The 22,501-nt window shown below is 48.7% G+C and overlaps 1 protein-coding gene across 1 annotated transcript in view; it reads left to right on the plus strand.

Moving 5' to 3' along the window:
• Positions 1-20,227, plus strand: part of CHAT (choline O-acetyltransferase) — a 52,274-nt gene extending 32,047 nt beyond the window's left edge. Inside the window, exons 8-15 of the mRNA XM_084794009.1 lie at positions 1,798-1,967; positions 4,152-4,252; positions 5,040-5,168; positions 7,781-7,903; positions 8,975-9,116; positions 9,363-9,425; positions 16,062-16,199; positions 18,671-20,227. Of these exons, the coding sequence (XP_084650135.1) occupies positions 1,798-1,967; positions 4,152-4,252; positions 5,040-5,168; positions 7,781-7,903; positions 8,975-9,116; positions 9,363-9,425; positions 16,062-16,199; positions 18,671-18,952 (1,148 nt within the window). The 3' untranslated portion in view covers positions 18,953-20,227. The remainder of the gene's footprint in view (positions 1-1,797; positions 1,968-4,151; positions 4,253-5,039; positions 5,169-7,780; positions 7,904-8,974; positions 9,117-9,362; positions 9,426-16,061; positions 16,200-18,670) is intronic.
• Positions 20,228-22,501: the final 2,274 nt, after the last annotated feature.

The following is a 22,501-nucleotide window of genomic DNA, read 5'->3' on the forward strand; positions in this document are numbered from 1 at the left end:
GGACCCAGCGTACCCTCCCTGTGCCCTGAAGGCACTGACTAGCCTGGGAGCCCAAAGCCCAAGCCCATCCCCACCCCTGGGGCCACAAAGCACACAGTGCAGAGCTAAGCACCCTGGCCATCTTCAGTCCACAGAGACAAGGGGCATGGTGGAGAGAACAGGCACCTGGCTTTCTTGCCTCTAGATTTATTTTTAAGTTTATTTATTTATTATAATTTACTTATATTACATCTCGATTGTATCATCTTTTTAAATATATTTTATTAATTTATTCATATTACATCTCAATTGTTATCCCATCCCTTGTATCCTCCCATTCTTCCCTCCCTCCCATTTTCCCCTTACTCCCCTCCCCTAAGACTGTGACTGAGGGGGACAGCCTTCCCCTGTATATGCTCATAGGGTGTCAAGTCTCTTCTTGGTAGCCTGCTATCCTTCCTCTGAGTGCCACCAGGCCTTCCCATCCAGGGGACGTGGTCAAATATGGGGCACCAGAGTTCGTGTGAAAGTCAGACCCCACTCTCCACTCAATTATGAAGAGCGTCCTATCCATTGGCTAGATCTGGGTAGGGATTCGACGTTTACTGCATGTATTGTCCTTGGCTGGTGCCATAGTTTGCGCCTCTAGATTTTATTGAAAGAATTTAGACCTTTGCTTGCTTCTAGCAGAAGGGAGCCTGGAAGTTGTGGCTTTAACCAATAGTCCATGTCCAAAGCTAAACGCAAGGTCCTGTGAGTAAAAGGAACGGGGAAGCTGTGGATGCAGGCAGCAACCGCTGCCACATTGTGCATTATGGTGCCTAATACCACATCCCCCTGCCTCTGTGCATACAGCACTCTCACCCCTGCCCAGGGTACCTGTCTCCGTCCCAACACAGCATCCAGCTCCAAGCCCAGACTCTCCAGGCCGTACTCAGCCCTCTCCTCTGGGTCTTAAAGTAGCTCCTTGGAATTATAGATTAAAGCTGTGAAGTTTTGGCTCATGCTGGACTTAAAATTTTGATGAACTTTTAAAGCTAAAGATGGGTTCCTAAAACCCACGCCCACTGTGGGGTGGTGGAGAAAGCACTCGACGTCAGGAAAGTCACCTGTGAGGAAGAAAGAAAAACAGCAGTGTCCGCAGCACATGCCCACGATTGGTGCCACCTGCCAGGTGGGCTTGTCAATCTCTTGGGGACTGTTGAGGCTTTATGTAAAAAGAAGCTGTAGGCCAGGTTGGGCTGCCAGTTGATGCATGCCCTGAACATCTAGTGGCTTCTAGCCTATCTGCCCTGTTAAGTGAGTTCTGTGTGCCTGAACCAGTCCCAGCCAGCTCATTAAAGTACAGCATCAGCTGTAGCGTTGCCCTACCCCCTGCAACTCAGACCCTGAACCAACAAACCCTGTGGGGAATGGAGAGCAAACAGTCCCTTTCCTTCAGATTTCCAGGTGAAATTGCCTAATTTAAAGATTCCAGGAACAAATTTAAGTACTTGGAAAAAGTCAGAATCAATGATCAATATGGACAGGTATGGTGATATCTGCACAAGGATGAGGATGCTGTTGGGACTGGGGGGGGCGGAGGTGGCTGGGCGGGGCTGAGGGCTGAAGCATCCTCCTTCATCTAGGCAGGCAGAACCAGTAGCCACAACCTGGGTGAGGCTCAGGGCATTGCTAGGGGCCAAGCATCATGCTGAGACCACAGGGTAGAGCAGAGGCTCGGAACAGTACAACTGACTGCATGGTCCTGTCAAGGCTGACAGGCTGCCTGCAGCATGTGGTGCCTCAGAGCTGAGGCCACACTCCCCTGTCCTGCAGACTCCACCAACCGGGACTCCTTGGACATGATTGAACGCTGCATCTGCCTGGTGTGCCTGGATGGTCCAGGTGCCGGAGATCTCAGTGACACCCACAGGGCACTCCAGCTCCTTCATGGTGGAGGCTGCAGCTTGAACGGGGCCAACCGCTGGTACGACAAGTCCCTCCAGGTAAGTGCCCTGTCCGTGGCCCTGCAACTGCATAGCCTCCTCTGGAGCTGGCCGAAAGCACATGCTCTTGCTGTCTTCTGTCATTCAGACTTCATTAGTGATGTCACCTCTAGACTAGACAGAGTTCTTCACAGAAGCCAAGTGGTGCGACCCAACTGAAACTCCCTAACTGTCTTGCTAATGTGCTTGGAAGAGCTTGGTCACACCTGGGCTCATCCCTCCCCCACCTCCATCACACTCTGGGGTGGTCCTCTTCCACCCCAGTAAGTCCTCAACAGTTAGTGGGATCCAGGTCTGACCAGAGATGCCGGCTTTTCTGAACATCTGCCACCTGGCTTAACCATTTCAGCACATACCGAGAAGCACGGCAGCCCAGCATCCCCTAAATACATCCTAAGGTACAGTAAAAAAAAAAATCCATAGCTTTTCACTTACATGCATCGGGATAACCTCTTATTTGGGCTTGAAGGAAAACACCCACGCAAACGGGTTGTGCTCCAGGTTGGCCACTCATTTCAGGCCTCACCCCCTGCCTGCCCCTGCCTACCCCATAACATGCCAATATCTAATACAATCTTGTTTATCTATAATGCCACCACACTGTGCATAGAAAAGCAAGTCAGCCATCTCGCTGCACTGGGGCAGCCCACCTCTGTTAGCATTTCCCGGCAGCAGCTCATTTTCTCCCCTCCCCATCCCTGCATTTGGCCGGTTATCGCCTTTATTGGTTTACATGGTGATTCTGTTGTTTCTGATGAGTTCTGCTGGCTGTTCAGCCTCCACAGCAGTGCTAATGGCTTGGGATCTTTCACAGAGCAGTGGTGGGAATGAGATAATATCATGGGTGTACGGGGACACAGACCATAGTAAGCGTTGGGTACAGTTTTTCAAAGACCTATTTTCCTCCCTTCCTTTAAGTGACAGGGACAGAAAGATGCTCAAACGGGGTGAGCACAGGTTCCCTATTTAGTAAACAGGACAGAAAACAGGTGAGCCAGGGGCGCCACCGAGATGCCATGGACCTGCATGAAAGAAAGAGATTGCTGGTCCAGGGAGAGAGTCCGAGAAAGAAGCAGAGAAAGAAGCTTATTTAGGGATGCTCTGCGGGTGGGCTGTGTGATGGTTTGTCGGCTGGATTACTTGGATTCCGTGAGATTCCAGTGTCTGGCACAGATAACCAAGCCCGGGGGTAGGTGTGGGAAGAGGCTGTGTGTGCTGTGGTCCCCAGGAAATGCTTTCAGTAAACCCCTTGAGAACCTATTCCTTTCCTCGCTTGTTTGTTCATTTACCGAGGGCAGACAGTGTGAGGAACTCCAGAGCAGCCCAGCTTCACGGGGAGTACACTCAGTCAAGGCTCAAGCCTCATCTTGTCCGCTATTTTCTCTTAATACTTTTGAGCCCTGAGAATATCCCTTCCCCGGGTCAGCTCAGTACAGTCTCTGTAAAACTATGTAAAAGTGCCTGGGGAATCTTTAGAGCCTCTGTGGGTCCTTCAAAGACATTCTCTCTGAAGGGTCCTGTGAGCTGCCTTATTGGGCTGGACCTTAGTCCTCAGGGTCTGGTGGATGCTCCCTCAGTCACCAGACACAATAGCCAGCTGAGATCTGGTGGCTGTTCAACAGAACATCCTCCCACACCTTCCCCGCCAAGGAACCTGTTATTTCTCCTTACAAATCTTCTTACCCGCAAATCACATCGTTATTTTTCACCCATTTATGCAACACAATTACCCATCAGCTGCTCTGGGAAGGACACTGGTCTAGGTCCCGGGAATAAAATCAACGGTGGCCAACAGAAGCAAGAGACAATCCATTAGGCAAATGGGAATGGTGTTTCCTGTGCACACAATTAAGGACAGACAGGACTGAGTCACTCCGCCCCATAGACCATGCATCGGACAGTATGAGCTCACTAAGAGCCCTGGGCTGCTACAGGGGAGAACTTGGGCTGCTCCTTCACTCCCTGGAGGCCTGTGGGAAGAACCTCCTTGAGACTTCCATACTCTTGGGTGCCTGCAGTCACCTGCAGCATCCTTTTGAGGAATCAACGATCCTTGATATCTTTGGAGGAGAAATGTCCCAAGAGTCCAGGGGGTCCTAACCCAGGCCCAGAGCCTAGTTCAAAACGCTGGCTCCGGCACCAGCTCAGCTCACCTGCCTCTTCTCAACTCTTTCCCTGCTGCAGTTTGTGGTGGGCCAAGATGGCACGTGTGGCGTGGTGTGTGAGCATTCCCCGTTTGATGGCATCGTCCTGGTACAGTGCACGGAGCACCTGCTGAAACATATGTGAGTCTGGGGCAGGGCAGAGGAAGACCTCAGAAGGCTGCCGTGCAAAGCCAGGAGAAATTGGGGTGTCAGTCCAGAAAACAGCTGAGCCAAAAAAAAAATGAACTTGGAAAGAAGCTCAGAGACTGCAAAATGAGCTTCATGAGCCACAGATGGGGAGAGCAGATTGGGCAGGAAACTCAGGGCAGACAAGGAGAAGCAAGAGGTCCAAGCTTTGATCCCGGGGAGCTCAGATCAATCTTTGTTGTTGGTCCTGAGACCAGGTACCTAGTGACCCGGCACAGAGGGAGGTCTCCTCCATCACAGGCTTGGCCCCCCAGCCTTCAGTTCATGCTGCTAGGGGGAAGCCTTGCTTTTCTGTCCCTTAGCCAGGCTGCATTCCTTCAGGCTTTCACAGTTCTGCTCACTCTCTGCTAGTATCTCTTTCTTACACATAGCTTCTCAGTCTCTTCCACAAAAGTCTCTGGTGTGACGGAGACACAAGCCAGACTTTGGAGACAGAGCAACCAAGCCTGCTACCACGTTACCACGACTTTCACAAGTTCAGCCCTGAACATGGTTTAACACTAGGGCAAGTGAAAGCAAGCGATGCACTTTGGCGGAAGCGGATGGGATCCTGACTCTGTCATTCACAGAGTTTGGTTCATCTGCTTGTTGGTTTTCTGTGGGCAGCTCAGACTCCCACAATTCAGAGGCTGTGCACACCAGCAGCTAAGATGACTGCACAGGAAAGCAAGTGCACCCCTCGCTTGCAGGGTCTCAGGAGGATGCTCCTTTGTGCCTGCAGGATGAAGAGCAACAAGAAGCTGGTCCGAGCCGACTCAGTGAGTGAGCTCCCTGCCCCCCGAAGGCTGAGATGGAAATGTTCCCCAGAAACTCAAGGCCATCTTGCCTCCTCAGCAGAGAAACTTCAAAGGTGAGGGAACCCCAGATTTCCTTCAGGGGCCTACACTCCCCTCCCCCAATAGCTGCTGAAGCATCCTGGGCAATTCCAAAGGCCCTGGACTCTGCTCCCCTCCAAGCCCCGCCCCTTCTCATCCGTCACGGAAAAGTAGTCAAACTAAAAAGGAGTTATGGCTCTCAGGAAATAACCTTGCTCGAATATCCACCATTTTCATAAAATGCAAACGCGAAGTTATTTTTTTTTTCCCTGCAGGTTTCACCTGACTAAGCAGAGTCAAGGCTGGGGAATGATTCTCTGCTTTGAGGGAGTAATAAACAACTGCTTTGAATAGGTCATTTGAATCCAAGCTATTTCAATTTGCTTGAGTTTACACTGGAACTTGACAAGGGGCCCCTTTTCCAGGGGAGGAGCTGGTTTGGATGTAGTGGGCATAGGCAGATGGGCTGGGTCTGAGCTGCCTTTGTCAAGTCCTTGCATGAGAGAGAGCACTCATTCATTCAGCAGACTCCTGGAGCTCTATCTGGTGCATGCCAGTTCTGGGGTGAAGCCCTGGAAACGCCAGAAATGAACGTGCTCTGGGATTAACCTCCACACTTTAGTGGAAGAGGCAGATCCCAGATCAAATCATGTACGAGCCATGAAGTGCCCAAAACAGAGGGAGGCACACAGACCGGAACCTGCACACAGACAAGGGGTTGAACTCGACCTGGAAAATGAAGGAGGGTTTCGAAGGATGAGTAGCAACTTGGAGGGTGGGGGTGGCTTGTAGACGGGGAAGAGGCAGCACCGTGGCTCATAAAGACCCACGCAGGCTGGAATGGAGACAGCAAATGAGAAGATGCCTGGAACTGGGACGTAAGAGAGAAGCTGGGATGTAAGAGAGAAGCTAGGACATAAGAGAGAAGCTGGGACGTAAGAGAGAAGCTGGGACGTAAGAGAGAAGCTGGGACGTAAGAGAGAAGCTGGGACGTAAGAGAGAAGCTGGGACGTAAGAGAGAAGCTGGGACGTAAGAGAGAAGCTGGGACGTAAGAGAGAAGCTGGGATGTAAGAGAGAAGCTGGGACGTAAGAGAGAAGCTGGGACGTAAGAGAGAAGCTGGGACGTAAGAGAGAAGCTGGGACGTAAGAGAGAAGCTGGGATGTAAGAGAGAAGCTGGGACGTAAGAGAGAAGCTGGGACGTAAGAGAGAAGCTGGGACGTAAGAGAGAAGCTGGGACGTAAGAGAGAAGCTGGGACGTAAGAGAGAAGCTAGGACATAAGAGAGAAGCTGGGACGTAAGAGAGAAGCTGGGACGTAAGAGAGAAGCTGGGACGTAAGAGAGAAGCTGGGTCGTGCTATGAAGAGCCTGCCTTGCCTATGATGAGGAGCTCCTCCTGGGCAGGAGTTGTTGGGGAGTCCAGTGAGGAGTCTATGGGGGTAGCATGGGTGGGCGGGACACAGCGTGGCCAGACTAGGTAACCTAGGGTGGAGACACTCCTTGCTTGGAGCAGCTGTGGAGGCCGCCTGCCTTTAGTAAATGAGGAGGCGGTCTCCGTGTTTCCACGGAATGATGCTGACATCTCAGCTTTTAGGATGGGGGTCCAAGGTGAGTGGGCTGCCAGAAGGGGAGTGCAGAAGGAAATGGATGAAGGGCCAACAAGGACTCCCTTATTCTCAGGGACCCGGGAGCTCCTATGTCCCCCAACTTCTCCCTAATGGAGCAGGAGGTGTCCCCTGGGTCTAAACAGCCTATGGGAGGAGGTGGGCCTAGATGAGGAGAGTCTGGGAGGGGGGGTGTCCATGGTGACAGAGAAATCTGCTCAAGGAATCTGTCAAAAGGTAAGGGTCTCTCCTGTTGCAAGGAGCTGCAGGACTCCTGGGAGCTTAGCTCACATGGGGCAGGAGGACTGAGTTAAGGTGGGGAGGGGCAGTAGATGTAGCACCGAGTCCCAGGGACAATGTGGATGGGGTGGGGGCAGGGGCATGCCTGGCTCAGCCAGTGGCATACACCTTACTGGTGATGCCCCCCACAGACAATCAGACCAGACCCCAAACTCACTAGGGCTGTTTCGACTATCACACTAGAGAAGATGATCAGCAGTCACTGGAGAAGATGGGGTTTCTGTAAAACAAAAGAGGAGTAAAGCCCCAGTCCTCAGTGGAGCCACCATGCTGGTCAGATTCTAAGTCTGTCTGCCCCATAGCACAACAGGGATGAGGCTGGGTGACAGTGACTGAGAACTTAACTGTTGGGACAGCTGAAAGTCCACAGGGACAATGGACCGCTGTTCCTACACAGGTCATAAATAGTCTGTTTCCAGCCTGCTTTGTAGGCTGCCCATGCAAATCTCTCATGTCTGTGCCCCTCCTACCTCGCTGCTGCAGCCAGGCCCCACCTCTCCCTAGAAAGGTCACCACTACCACCCCCAACCCGGGGCTGAACTCACCTTCCCAGAAGGGCCCCAGTTCCGTTGTGCCTTCTGCCATTTGCACAGATGAGGGTACAGCTCTGACATCCCGGGGGGTATTTCTGGAGGATAAGAGCTGTATTCACCTTCTGGACCACTAGAACATGGATCAGAATTAGAAGACGCAGGCAGGCTACGTGGTGTAACTGCCTCAGAGCATCTTCTTTCTCTTCCACAGAATAGTGAAGAATCTGGACTTCATTGTTTATAAGTTTGACCACTATGGGAAAACATTTATTAAGAAGCAGAAATGCAGCCCAGACGCCTTCATCCAGGTGGCCCTCCAGCTGGCCTTCTACAGGTGAGAGAGGGGAATGGCTGCCCCTACTTGTGTCCCCCTCAAGCTCAGTCTTCACGCAGAGCGGACTTGCACATATGCAAATCAGGCTCTAACCCTTACTGCCTGGCACACCCGGAACCCCATGCTTGTGCTTTTGGGGCCCTCCTGGAAACCTTTTTTGCCCTCCAGATCTTTGCCTTAGCCACGAACCTGCCCTCTCACCTGTCACCTCCAACCGAAGGGTCACCTTTCAGAGCTCTGTCTGGAGATAATCTCTTACCAGAGGCAACCAACCCGGGCCCTGTTATCACCCAGCTCTCTACAATATTGAATTGACCATCAACAGTGTGTACCTCCTGTAAAGACAGACACAGAGCCATAACTTGTTGTGTGACACCGAGATCTCATTGGTCTCAACTCCATGGACGTTACTGGCTGACGGGAAATGGGGATTCTGCCATTCAGGGATGTAAGCCTAGGGACGTTCATTCACCAGGTTTCTGTCACCTAAGGGGGAAAGGCTTTCTAGACAATAGCGTGAGCCCCGCTGTAGTAGGCAGGAGAGCAAAACAATGTGTGCTGGTACCAGACACAGGTTTTCCCCGTGAGATACACCTTGATGCCCTGGTGGGCCTGGGCATCTGTCTACACTCACCATATTCACGTGCTTTGACCAGAGGTCATGGCTGAACCATCTAAAATAAGGCAGGCTCCCTTGCAATATGTGCATGATAAAGTGCACATGCTTCTCAGTCTGTGGTATTAATCAATACTCATTAGGTCGCACAGAAATGTCTAGGTCTCCCTACAGATTGGTGGTGGTGTTTTGTTTCTTAAAACCTGTCGCCTCCTTGTTTTATATCAACACAGTGTCCCCAGCGCATAAAAGTGTACATGGTTCTTTACATCAAAGACTTCCTAGCATTCATCTTTGGATTTCTCCTCTAGAATTCTATTAACATTAAAATGAAATACTATGCCACGTCCTGTCAGAGCTATGAAAATAAAGCCTGCCTGGGCTATTTTTCTTTCTGTATTTATGACTCCCTGAGAACAAATTACTGTTTGCCATCCATCTTTTATCTTGGTCAGGCTTTATCAGAAACTGGTGCCCACCTATGAGAGTGCATCCATTCGCCGGTTCCAGGAAGGTCGGGTGGACAACATCAGATCGGCCACTCCAGAGGCTCTGGCTTTCGTGCAAGCCATGACTGACCACAAGGCTGCCGTGCTGGTAACAACCCCTCCCTACCCACCCCCATCCCACTCCCACCCCCCACCCCCCCACCCACACCCCCACCCACACCCCCATCCCCCTACCCACATCCACCCCACCCCGTCCCACCCCCAACACACTGTGCCTTAAGAAGCCACAAGTAGGCCAGTGAGCCTGCCTCAGGCTGTCCGTGTACTTTGTCCCATGTTACAGATTCTGTGGCTGCAGTTGTCCTTCCAGGCTGACCCTCTTCTTTCTTCACAGGCTCCTGAGAAACTCAAGCTGCTGAAGCTGGCCATCCAGGCCCAGACTGAGTACACAGTCATGGTGAGTAGCCATGCCTCCCTCCCCCAGCACCCACTGCTCGGTGACCCGGTGAGACTTCCGCCCCCTTATTTTTACTCACTTTATTTTATTAATTTTGTGGCACTGGGGATTGATTATAGGGTCTTACACATGCTAGGCAGGTGCTATAGCACTAAGCTGTATGCCAACTTCTCTTTTTTTCACTTTTCATTTTGAGACAGAGTCTCATTAAGTTGTCCAGGCTGGCCTTGAAGTCACTATGTAGCCCAGGCTGGCCTTTAATATGGATCCTCTTGCCTTGGTGTCTCAAGTGGCTGGATCTGATTATGGGTTCGTTGCACTGGGCAGGGTCTTTTTCTTATTTCTTCAACACAGGCAAGCACACCTTTCCTGCTCTCCCCTGGTTCGCCCACAGGACAGTACGTGGTGCTTGAAATCTGTTGACATAACCATAATGACAATAATAGCTCGCAATATGTGTGGTACTTTTATGTGTGAGTGTTTGTGTGTGTGTGTATGTGTGTGTGTGTGTGTGTGTGTGTGTGTGTGTGTGTGTGTGTGAGATCAAACTTGGTGTAGGGGCAGCCTGATGAATATTGGTAGTTTGGTTGCTGGAACCCTGGAAGGAGTCAGAATTTATTATCACCTAGGGCTGATTTTCCCTCTTGCTTTCCATGTGTTCATTTATGCTGCCTGTGAACTGAAGGTTCGCTGAAAATTAATAGTGAAATCAAAATTGTATAGGGACTATTTCTCTAGTTGGAGGGAATAATTTATTTTTTAACATTGCAAAGCCATTATTTACATGCAAACAAGGGGGAATGTGAACTAGTGATCAATATATTAATTCCAGAGCACTCAAAAAACAACCAGAAGGATGACAAAAATCTATGGGAAGGATTGATCAAATTTTTCTCTATGTATGAAAGCAAGTACAACATACTTCTGGGTTTTGGAGATCACTAGTGTAGACTTTCCTCTTGGTCCCTAATTCATCTTAATAGCTATGTCAGTTTTGATAAGCACTGTATTAGCCAGGCATGATAGCTCAGGCCTATACTCCAAGCACTCAGGAGCCAGAGACAGGACGATCACCACAATTTCAAGGGGAGCATTGGGTATGAGCGACATTCTGTCTTAAAAAGCTCTTAGCTGGCTTTTCAATCACTCAAGAGACAATCATCAACCAATCAGCACAGGGGAGGAAAAGCTTACTCTGGCTCACAGTTTTAGAGGCCGCAGTCCACAATTGGGGGCTTCCAGGGCTTTTAGGCCTGTGGAAAGGCAGCACATTGTGGTAGGGAGAGGCCCATGATGTAACAAACTGTTCCCTTTTGTGGCAAAGGAGTAACAGGGAAAGAAGAAGGGGACGATCTGAGGTTCCACAATCCCCCTCAAGGGCACATCCACACTTATAGGAAGACCTTCCAATGGGCTCCACCTCTAAAAGTTTCCATGGCTTCCTAATGATGCCAAGCCTTTAATGCATGTGATTTTGGAGCTATTTCAGGTCCAAACTCCAGCAGGTGCCCTCTCTGTATTCAATGAATTATTTTTCCTGTTTCATGCTAAGCAAAATGCTATATACAGAGAAACAAAAACGGACGCCCCTAAGTGTTGTAATAGGGAGTTTAACATGGAGTTTGGGGAGATGGTGCTTCGGTTACGTCAAACTCACATGAAGAGAGTCCTGGGAAGTTACGGAGCACATGGGGGAGCAAGCGTCTTCCTCAGCTTTGGAAGGCTGAGAGGAGTTCCCAGAGGAAGCAGCCCTTAGTGTGAGGTGTGAAGGACTGAGAAAGAGAAGGAAGGCCAGGGAGAGAGCAGTGTGCGGCAAAGGCGAGGCTTGGGAGTGTGGTGCATTTGATGAGAAGAGCAGCTCAGTGTATTCAGCTCCACAAAAGACGGAGGAGCAGAAGAGCTGGATAGTCTGTCACCCCAGTGTGGGGCAAAAAGAAGGACAAGTTGCCTTAGGGAAGTGCTTGCCAAGCAGAAGCTGTATGATTCAGGAGAGAAGTATGGCTGGGCAGGGTCAAAGGGATGAAGGGGAGCCGCGTGGACTCCTGAGTCAACATGGCATGTTGAACATAAGAGTCCCCCCACCCTGACACTTTCTAGAACAAAGAATGGTTAGGGGTATTTTAATCCATATACATATGAAAGGGAATTGGAGAGAAGGTGACAGCAGAGCATTAAGAGCTAAAAAGCAGAACAGATGGCAGCTGGCTTAGGGCACAGACAAAGAAACCTAGTGAACTAAACAGCAGCTCAGGTACCAGGGATGCACCAAAAGTAGGGGCGTATGAAAAGACTAGGGTTGGCCGATGGGCTTGTCTGTTTAGTCTGCTATTAATAGAATGCTTTGTACTCTGCAATTCATAAAGAACCAAGATTTCTCACACTTCTGGAATCTGGGAGTACAAGATCAAAGCATCAGCAGGTGAGGTTGCTGGCCTCTGCTTCCAAGCAGGCGCCTGCTGCTGCATCCTCCAGAGTGGAAGGATGTGTGATGCTCATGTGGCCAAGGTAGAAGGCAAGAAGGCAGGAAGCTGTGTGAAGCCTCTCTTACTGGGGTCTTAAGAAGGAAGGAGCCCCAATGATCTAATCACTTATTAAAAGCATGGCCTCTTAATATATTTCATTAACTAGTAACTTTTGAGAAAATTTCAAAATCTCTTAGTCTATAAATAAGAACAAGAAACTCTGAAATAAAGATAGCTCTAGGGTGGGAGACAATACGAGGTAACCTAATTTAAACACCAACAAAGTGAAATGTAAGACAGATGAGGTGGTAGGTATGCTTAGTTCAGGTGAGCAGTATCCCAAATAGCAGTTGTTCAGAAAGAGAAATTGGAGAGTAGAAGGATTATTAACAAAATAATTCAAGAAAAATGCCAAAGGCCGAGGATAGTTCAGTGGTAGGGAATTATCAGGTATAAAGACCTGGGTACTATGCCCAGCACTAAAAACAAAAACAAAAACAAAAACAAAACAAAAAATCAAACTTCAGAACCACAGAAAATGTTTCTATATTGAGGGAATTCACCAAATATCTTACATAATAGAAAATGATCATGCCGAGGAAATTTTATGACACTATAGACAAAGAGAAATCCTAAGTTTCTTAGAGGAAAAAAAAAAAGGCAATGCTCATAAATAGAGATATAATTGATCTCCCATCAACATCATCAGATGGTAGATATTACTGGAGCAATGCCTCCAGTGTCTAAGGAAAAATGATCTTCAACACACCTTCCATACCTAGCTAAACTATCACCAGATTTCAAGATAGAAAAAAAGACATTTTAGACAGAGAAGATTTGTATTTTGTATTTACTAAATAATCTTTCTTATAAAACTGCTAAAGGCTGAGCATCTCAAGAGTGAGAAAATAAAACATGAAAGCTAAAAAACAAAAAACAAAAAACCCACACATGCACACACGAACAAAAATGAAGTAGAAAAACTCCCCAGGATGACACTAAGCAAAGACTAGAAGTCAACAGCTATTCTTGAGAGTAATTACTACACAAAGGAGGAGTAATTAAGAAGATAAATGAAATTCTGGCTGTATTTAAGAACTAATTAGAAGTAGATACATAAAAGTTTTTTTTTTAATTCAATTTAATGCTTGTCTTTAATGCTTGTCAATTCAAGGGAGAACAAAATGTTTAATAAAGGAAATCTATGTCTGGGAACATACCTAAGTTGGTAGAGTACTTGCCTAGCAAATGGTAGGTCCCGGGTTCAATCCTCAGTAGGAAAGAAAGAAAGGATGGGTGGGAGGAAGGGAGGGAAGAAGAGAGGGAGAGAAATCTAATCATATAACACTAGAAGACTCAGCTGCAGACGTTTACATAATAACAGCATCTAAGCACTATCTGTTACTCAAACAACCAAGAGTTGAAATATGACTCTACTAGGAAGACTGAAAAGTGGAAGTAGGTAGAGGAAGTAGAAGCTAATTTTTTTTCTTTCTCTCTCCTTTTTTTTTTTTTTTTTTGAGACAGGCTTGCCTTAAACTCACAGCAATCTGCCTGCCTCTGCCTCCCAAGTGCTGGGATTAAAGGCATGCATCACCACGCCCAGCTTAATGTTTTATTTCTTAGAGGAAAGTGAATAAGTAAGTCTGGAAAGGGAAGTTGTGGCACTCGTTTTTTTGTTTTGTTTTGTTTTTTTGAGACAGAGTTTCTCTGTGTAGCCGTGGCTGTCCTGGACTCGCTTTGTAGACCAGGCTGGCCTCGAACTCACAGCGATCCGCCTGCCTCTGCCTCCCGAGTGCTGGGATTAAAGGCGTGCGCCACCACGCCCGGCAGTTGTGGCACTCGTAAAGCATGCATTCAGAGCAGTGACCGCGGTAGCAGAAGGAGCAGCTGAAAGGCCTTGCCCCTGTAGAGCGGGAACCTGTGCTGGCAAGGTGGCTCAAGCTACTGGCTTCTTTATGTCTTAAACTATAAAGCACGGGGATACTAGCCTCTGTACTTTGGTAACAAATTTCTATTTACAAATTTTCCTTTTAGAGAAATGTCCTCAAAAGCATCACCATGGAATCCTCCGTGTTAGCGTTAACCTGACAAAAGCCACTGAATCAGGGAGTAGGCAGCAGAGAGGGAGGAGTCAGGAAGGCAGCTAGAACCGGGGGAAGAGACAGGAGACAAGGCAGCCTCCCACTGCACAAGCATGTTTCTGATAGAGATAGCATGGAGAGGAGACCCCAGTGAGAATGCGTGGTGGTCCAGGTCCCTCTCACTAGTCTCTTATCAGTTGATGCTCCTCCCTCCCAGCCTTTATTCTGGTTTATAGTTAGATGCAGCTCACGTGGTGGTGACTACCTACCCTACTGCACCGTAAACACAGGCCTCTGACCTCCTGCCTTCCGTCAGGTAGCAGCAGCAGGCATACAGTAGGTCCTCACAGTCCTAGAGGGGGCACGAAGCCAGGAGCCCTTATACTCGTTGCTAGTCACCACTCTAAACAACTGTTTATTTAACTCCTCTGGATGCCATTGGCTGGTAAGAGCAGGGTGGGCAGGCACAAACGAAAGGGTAAGTAGAGGTCAATGAAGCATGTCCACTTTTGGGGAGGGCTCCCAGCCAGCACCTCCTCTCTGTCAGAGCAGGGCACATAAAAGGCAAACTGTGGCAGGCTGGAGAGATGGTTCAGTGGTTAAGAACACTTCCAGAGGTTCTAAGTTCAATTCCCAGCAACCATCTATAATGTGATCTGATGCTTTCTTGTGGCATGCAGGTGTACATGCAGATAGAACACTCAGATACATAAAATAAATAAAAGTTTAAAAACCTCTTATTTAAAGAAATAATTAAAAAAAAGCAAACAATGGGATGGGCTACAGCTGCATGGTAGAGCACTTGTTTAGTGTGTGTGAGGCCTTCGGTCTGTCTCCAGCACCATCTTACATAAATTAGTTAATTAAGAATAAAGTTAGCCCGAGTCGAATAACTTGTCTTTTCAGGCTATAATTAGACGCCTTCAGGAAAAAAAGCCTCTGCATCATCCTTATGCACTTGTCCTCAACTGAAAAAGAACAGCTGTCAGACGCTCATACGTGCCTTGTAAACCCAAGCAAAGTTCACTGGCAAAGGAGGCTTTCCTCCCAGGAGGAGCAGTAACAGCTAAACAGCCACCATACATAACGGAAACCCCAAAAGTCTCGATTGCTCTGGTGGAACCAGGTTATTGCTACAGGCTAGAAGCAGTCCCTTGAGCCTCCTCAGAGTCTCCTCGCTTCCCCAAATTGCCCCCTATAAACACAAATCACAAACACAAGCGCAACCAAAGAGTGTGGCTCCTATCCACCAGCCTCAAGAGCGAGAGGCTCAGAACAGTGCCCTGGCCCCTTTTTCCAGTCCAGAAGTACTCTCTCCATGGCGTCCAGGTGTTTTCCCTCTTCCACCCCATCCACTGAGAAGAGTTTTAACTATCTCCATGGGGTAGGAGTGGGGGTGGGGAGGGAGGGAGGGAGAGAGAGAGAGAGAGAGAGAGAGAGAGAGAGAGAGAGAGAGAGAGAGAGAGAAGCCACATCATTCAACTGGCACTTTCTTTAAAACATCTCCTCAGCTGTCTAGTTCCTGACTCCATTTCTGAGCTTGTGAAGCAAATTTAAGGGAGTCCACACATTGCCCTGACAGAGTGACAACCCCTGCCCCTGCTTTGTGCCAGAGAGTCAAGAATTAGTTATGGTGTCATCCTAGCCCCGGCAGTTTTGACGTCCCCTCCTTCATGCCTGGACCCAACACATGAGCCAATCTTCTCCCCTATCCTCTTTCCCTGGTCACAGCCTGGTCACTGGTGCTGGGACTGACAGGTCCCCCGCCCCCATGCATGCAGGCTCCCTTAGCATGCAGGTGCAGCTGTGTAGCAGATGCTGACCTTTAGTCCAGATGTTCTCAAGGTAGATCTCAGCCTACTCTGGATACAACGTGTGTCTACGGTATGCTAGAGTTCAGGAGCAGAGGCAGCACAGTAAAGCAGCCTGCTCTGAGCAGATGCTCACACAGCAGTGGGTCTACCAAGAGCAGTTTTAAGCAAGGGTTGTGACAGCTGGAGCCACCCACTGGCCTTGAGGAGGAGACAAGGAGGGGAGAGGAGGTTCAGAGGCGTGCAGGTCTCATTGCCCGCTGTGTTCCTGACTCCCAGGCCATAACCGGCATGGCCATTGACAACCATCTGCTGGCACTGAGGGAGCTGGCCCGGGACCTGTGCAAGGAGCCACCTGAGATGTTCATGGATGAAACATACCTGACGAGCAACCGGTTTGTCCTCTCCACCAGCCAGGTACAGCCTCTGCATGCGCTCAGGGCCCTGAAGACATCAGTGACTTGAAACCTGGCTTTGTTTCTGCTTCTTTTCACACACACACACACACACACACACACACACACTTGATATGTTAATTATGCAAAATAATTCTATGTACTTACAGGGTACAGTGTGTGCTGAAATACCTGCATGTAAAGGGTAACAGTCAGATCAGCCTAATTGGCATATCTATCAACTTAGCCATTCAGAGAACATTCGAAATACTTTCTACTAGCTACTTTGAAATATTTAAGTTATTGTTGTCAATCATAGCCTTCTTACTGTGCCACTCTCAACCTCACCACCTGGCTCTTTGTTTTTTGTTTTTTGTTTTGTTTGTTTGTTTGTTTTTGTTGTTGTTTTCTTTTTTCTTTTTCTCTTTTTCTTTTTTTCTAGACAGAGTTTCTCTATGTAACAGCCCTGGTTGTTCTGGAACTTTCTCTGTAGACAAGCTGACATCACAGAGATCTGCCTGCCTCTTCCTCCTGAGTGCTGGGTTTAAAGGCGTGGACCACCACACCCGGCTTTCTTTTGTTCTTTTAACAAGTTTTATCTTTACATGTGTGAGTGTGAGTGTGTGTGTGTGTGTGTGTGTGTGTGTGTGTGTGTGTGTGTGTGTGTATGTGTGTGTGTGTCTGTCTGTCTGTCTGTCTGTGTGTCTTTGTGCGTCTGTATCTGTGTCTGTGCCTATGTGAGTGAGCGTCATGTGTTTGCTGGTGCCCTCAGAGGCCACAAGAGGGTGTTGAATCTTCTGGAGCTAGAGTTACAAGCAGTTAGTGAGCTAGCTGCCTGATCTGGGTGCTGGGAATTGAACTCGGGCCCTCTGGAAGAGCAGCAAGCTCTTTTAACCACTGAGCCATCTCTCCAGGCACAGGCTCACTTCTTAAGTTCTGTCACCTTCAGTAGCATAGCTAATGTTCGGGCCATTAATATCCTCCCATCTTCTACGCAGGAATGACCACAGCAGACATGCTGGGAACATGACCATCTGGGCTTCTAACTGTCATGCAGTACTGCCTTGCTCTCTGCTGCATGTGGGGTATATTCCACTGTAGAGGACCCTGGGATCTGAAGCTTGACAGGCCTGCTTGGGCACCCCTGAATTAGCTCAAGGGGATTGTGATAATGAATAGCCAGGCCACAGTGTCAGAAAACGAATTGTTAGCCCAACATTTCCTACCTGGTGCTGTACATATGCCCACGGTATTAAAGGACCACAGCCACAAAGACAGAAGGACTTTTATTAGTGGGAAGCTGCAGGGGAGGAGAGGGAACACGTAGCTACCCCAGCCTCCTGGAAGTTACCTCATCTGCAAACCGCTGGACATGCGCAGTGAAGGGGGTAGGGTCTGACAGAGCTGTGTTTGAGGATAGACGCCCACTCAGTAATGTAATTTTGCCATTACAGAAGTGGGCTCGCAGACATGAATAAATGAGAGCAGAATACTACAACATAAATTCTTCAGGAAACCATCCATGGGCGTAGAGTGCTCTGGAATGGCTTCATGGCCTCCGGCCATTGCACGGCAAATTTATCTGACAGTGCAGTGACTCTATTAGCAGGACTAATGGCCTGTTCTGCCCCATTAAAAGCGGCTAGTGCCGTTTCTGAAGGCCCAAGAACACAGCACCAGAAACCTGTGGATTTAAAACAGACCCTGTCCCACACTACACTGGCCCCATAATCCTTTCTGCTTGTCCCTAAAATCAGCTAGTAAAAGGAATTTGGGATGTGAGTGCTTCAGTTTCTTTCCCACTGGAAAGTGGCATTTACAGCTTGAGCGCCTTCAGAGCCACACTTTCTTGGTTTGTGATCTGGATTGCAAGGCCTTAGCCCTCGAAATTCAGAACTCCTTAGATGATTTTCTAAAGATTCCAGGTGACAGCTTGGAAGTGCCGGCACTGAGTAATTGTGCATGGGTGGGCCTTGGGGAGGAAATCAGACCAACCAGGCGGTTACTGACAGTAATTAAGGATCTAGGAGAAATCAACAGAGAAGACAGGCCAGATTTCCTCCAGTTCATAAATTACTCCCTGTGGGAAGCCATCTAATGGGTGGGTGCCACCAGGGTGCCATTTAGTAAATTAGCCTGATTGCCACAGTGCCTCAAATGGCCCCTAGATGAAGGAAAGCCTTGGCTCAAGCCTGAGCAGCAGGTCACCCTGGGAGCTTCCAGCTCCACAAGCAGAGCCAAGTGTACACTGAGGAGTGGACCGGGGTCTCTCTCCCCCGACACCTTGCGCCCTGATAGGCTCATCTTTATTACTCCAGCCATGTCTGTTCATTCATGCAACACAATTCAATCTGGTCAAGTCTGCCATGAGGGGATCCAGACAGGAAAGCAGATGCCACGGAAGCCTTAAGATACAGGACCTCACCCACCACGTTCTGGCAGGTTCCTAGGTTGAGTGCCAATAGGCTGTTACTGACCTATGCCCTTCTGCAGGTGCCCACAACCATGGAGATGTTCTGCTGTTATGGCCCCGTGGTCCCCAGCGGGTATGGAGCCTGCTACAACCCCCAGCCCGAAGCCATCATCTTCTGCATCTCCAGTTTTCACAGCTGCAAAGAGACCTCTTCTGTAGAGTTTTCGGAAGCTGTGGGAGCGAGCCTTCTTGACATGAGAGACCTCTGCAGTGCGGGTCAGCCTGCTGAGGCCAAGCCACCAGCAATAAAGGAAAATGCTAGGGGCCCAACTAGGCCAAGCAACCTTGACTCTCACCACTAGCCTAGCCTCCTGCAGGAGCCAGACCCTACTAAGCCCTGCTCCCATCCCAGACCTCAGCTTTCTGTTGCTCCCCTATCTTTTGGCAGGGCGAAGGGCAACCCACAGACTGTGTAGGAAGGCATCACACAAAGCTGGCATGGTAGGAGAAAGAGTCCCTCGCTATTAATCAAAGTAGCCTCTAGCCTTTACAACTGGAAAGGAGACCAGGCCAGTTTGGAAGCAGCCTGGGTGAGCTGGGACCTCTCTCCGAGGTCTTCAAATGCTTAAGATTTATGCATCTTTCCCAGCAGCACCCAGCAGTACACATGGTAGTTCTGCCCAATGGGAGGATGACTCATCTCAATGCTATGGGCCCAAGTAAGCCACAAAGGCAGAGACTAGGTCTGGATCATCACCTGCCACTGTTCCTCTACACCTCCACACGCACCCCTATAGCCCAAGTCCATTTAAAATAGAATGGCTGGCACCCCTAAAGACATTTCTTCTTTCATCTTCCACAGCAGTCTTCCTTGAGTTTACGTAATCTCATCCAGCTATTCAGAAAGGGAGGGGAAAAAAGCAAGCAATTGTCTTCATTTGCTTGGAGGGAACTGAAGTCTCTGGGCAAGGCTGAGACGATTCAAGATTGGGCTGTGGATGAAGGGCTGCATGGGAGATGGGCAGAGGTGCCCCCTTTGAGATAACAGTACCCAGCGGACATTGTTTGAGTGGCTTTCTCTTAAACTATTTACACTGATCTGGGAGAACTAAGCCTAGTCTTGCTATTCTCCTCGAGAAAAGGAATTCACTGTCTTTATTGGGTATATCAAACCATGCGCTGTGAGGGTGTCAAGACCCTTGAGTGGCAGACCCTTGGCTGGAGGGAGCAACTCCTCCCTTAGGTAGGGATTGGAAGCTGGCCTTCCCCCCTCCAGGAACAAAGGAGTGCATTCATCTTTATGCAAAGGCGACACTGAGCCATGGCCACAGGCTGCTCTGTGGGGACCCTGGGAAAGGAGACTGTTCCATGTGTCCCTAAAGATATGGAAAATGAGACAGTTGTTTCATCATAAGTATGGCCACCTTATCATACTGCTAAATTGCCAAATTATATATGAAGTTGATGTTTGGGTTCTATTTTTATAATATAGTTCTAGATTTATGGCAATATGTACATTTTAATTTATAGCTCTGTGCTTTAAAGACATACATGTATGAATAAAGAGCAGTATATTGAAAGTATTCTATTCAAGATATTTAAGGACAGTACGTCTGTATTCAATAAAATGTAATGCCAAGAAAGATTACATTGTCATTGTTCCTACTGGCAGATGGTACAGATGCTATGAGCTGAGTCAACAGTTCATTGGCCTGTGTCTGGACTCTGCCAGCCGCAGTGACTGAGAGCGGGGCTGGAACCTCACCCAGGGCCAGGAGTTTGAAGCCAATCTGGATAGCATAAGGAGACTCTGCTTCTAAAGATAAAATAAAAATACATGATACTGGGCCATGAAAGGAAAGAAAAGCGGGAACTAGGTCTCTGCTAGTGTGGATAACAGGCCACATCACAACTGAGGCGAGGCATAGGCTTCATGTGGCACTTGTGATTAACTGACGGGAACTCAGTGCAGAGAAGGGTGCTCCATGTAAACCTGTCCAAACACATGTGTAGGCAGCACAAAGTGGAGATAGTTCCTCCAGGCTCAGAAGTCAGATGCCTGGTTAACAAGCCCAGTGGTACTCTGAACTCGTGATGGGTCCTGGGGAGTCTTAACCACCTTTCTAGACCATAGTGTCTTTGCCTGCAACATGGGACTGTTAAGGTCAACACTAGGTGTTTCTGGGGCTTGGGACAAGGTGACATGAGAAGGCCATTGTTTGAAAATGGAGGAAAATATGTAAAGTCCTAGCACTCTTGTTGCAGGCTCACAGACATGGGCACACCTGCCCAGCCTGCAAGGCCCTCTCAACAGGTGAGCAGTGCATAGGGCCAGGATGTCCTTTCTTCCAAATGGGAACCCCAGGGCTTTCCTGGAGGAAACTGGAGTGTGCTGGTAGCAAGGCAGGATGTGGGACAGCCTTTTCAAAGAGATACAAGTTTAGAATATTCCAGGATGGAGGGGAGGAGGAGAGTAATGTGATTTGTTCCTCTCCATCGTATACGTGGCAGATGGCCTCCAAACAACCAGATGTGAAATTACAGACAACAACAGAGCACAGGAAGCAAAGGCATTATAAAATTACTCCTCCCTTCCCAGAGAAGGCAGGTAGACTCCCTTTAAATGGCACAAGAGCAGCCAGAAGTTCCCAGAGTGTTCTGGAACAACAGTCTCCTTGGAGATAGACACCAGTGGCTGCTTCCGTTCACTTTCTTTCTTTATATATATATATTTCTCTGAGTTTCCCTTTCAAAAAGCCCTTTACATACAAGGGGTAGACACAGGACTCTTCCTGAGAAGAGCTGGCCTCAGATCAGGTGCAAAGATCTTTCTAATCCAACTCTCTTTTTGTTCCTCTCCTATCGTGTGTCCTTCCAACTCTTGAAGGGACTCCCGTTCCTTGTGTCACGGGCCCCAGAATTCTGTCTATGCCCTCTATTTCTAATTAAGAAGTACTGATATGGCAGGCTGAGTTGAATCAAAATGGCTCCTCCAGTTATGAAAACATATGCTCAAAGGGAAAAACATTTAAACTATACACTGGCATTCAGGAGATAAACGTTTTCCAGCACTTGGGAAGCAGGGAAGGCATATCTCTGTGAGTTTGGGGCTACCCTGGTCTACATAACAAGTTTCAGGACAGCCAGGGCTATATATAAAAATAAAAATAAAAACTATCTCAGAGAGAGAGAGAGAGAGAGAGAGAGAGAGAGAGAGAGAGAGAGAGGGAGGGAGGGAGGGGGAGAGGGAGAGGGAGGGAGAGAGAGGGAGGGAGGGAGGAAGGGAGAGAGATGTTTAAATCTCAAATTCTAGAAAGAAGGCTGCCCCCTGTGAGCTACTACAAGTCCATCATACACAGCAGGTGTGCCTTAGCTCCATTTCTGTCGCTGTGGTGAAAGACCCCGACCTTGAGCAGCAGCGCAGATGGGGAAAGGGTTTATTTAGCTTATTGATTCCAGGCTGCAGCCCAATGTTGCTGAGATGTCAGGAGGCAGGAACTTTAAAGACCACACCCACAGCCAGGAGCAGAGAGAGAAGAAACGCAGGGGTCCTGCCGCCTGTTTGCCCACGGTTTGCCCACTGCTCAGCTGGCCTTCTTCACTCTTACACGGGTCAGGCTGCAGCCCAAGCAGGTTCTGATCGTATCCAGGGAGGGTCTTCCCATTAACAAACGGCCGAGAGGATTCCGAGACATGACCACAGGCTTACCTGACCTAGACAACTCCTCAATTGAGACTCTCGTCCCAGGTGGTTCTAATTGACATTTAATACTAGCCAGCACATGATCCCGCTGGCCCATCCAGCGCACTGTCACTTGGGGTACACTTAATACTAGCCAGCACATGATCCCGCTGGCCCATCCAGCGCACTGTCACTTGGGCTTCACAGGATGTGCAAGTCCATGGAGGGT

Source organism: Acomys minous (genome assembly GCF_964271855.1).
Source record: "Acomys minous genome assembly, chromosome: 9".
Taxonomy (NCBI): Eukaryota; Metazoa; Chordata; class Mammalia; order Rodentia; family Muridae; genus Acomys; species Acomys minous.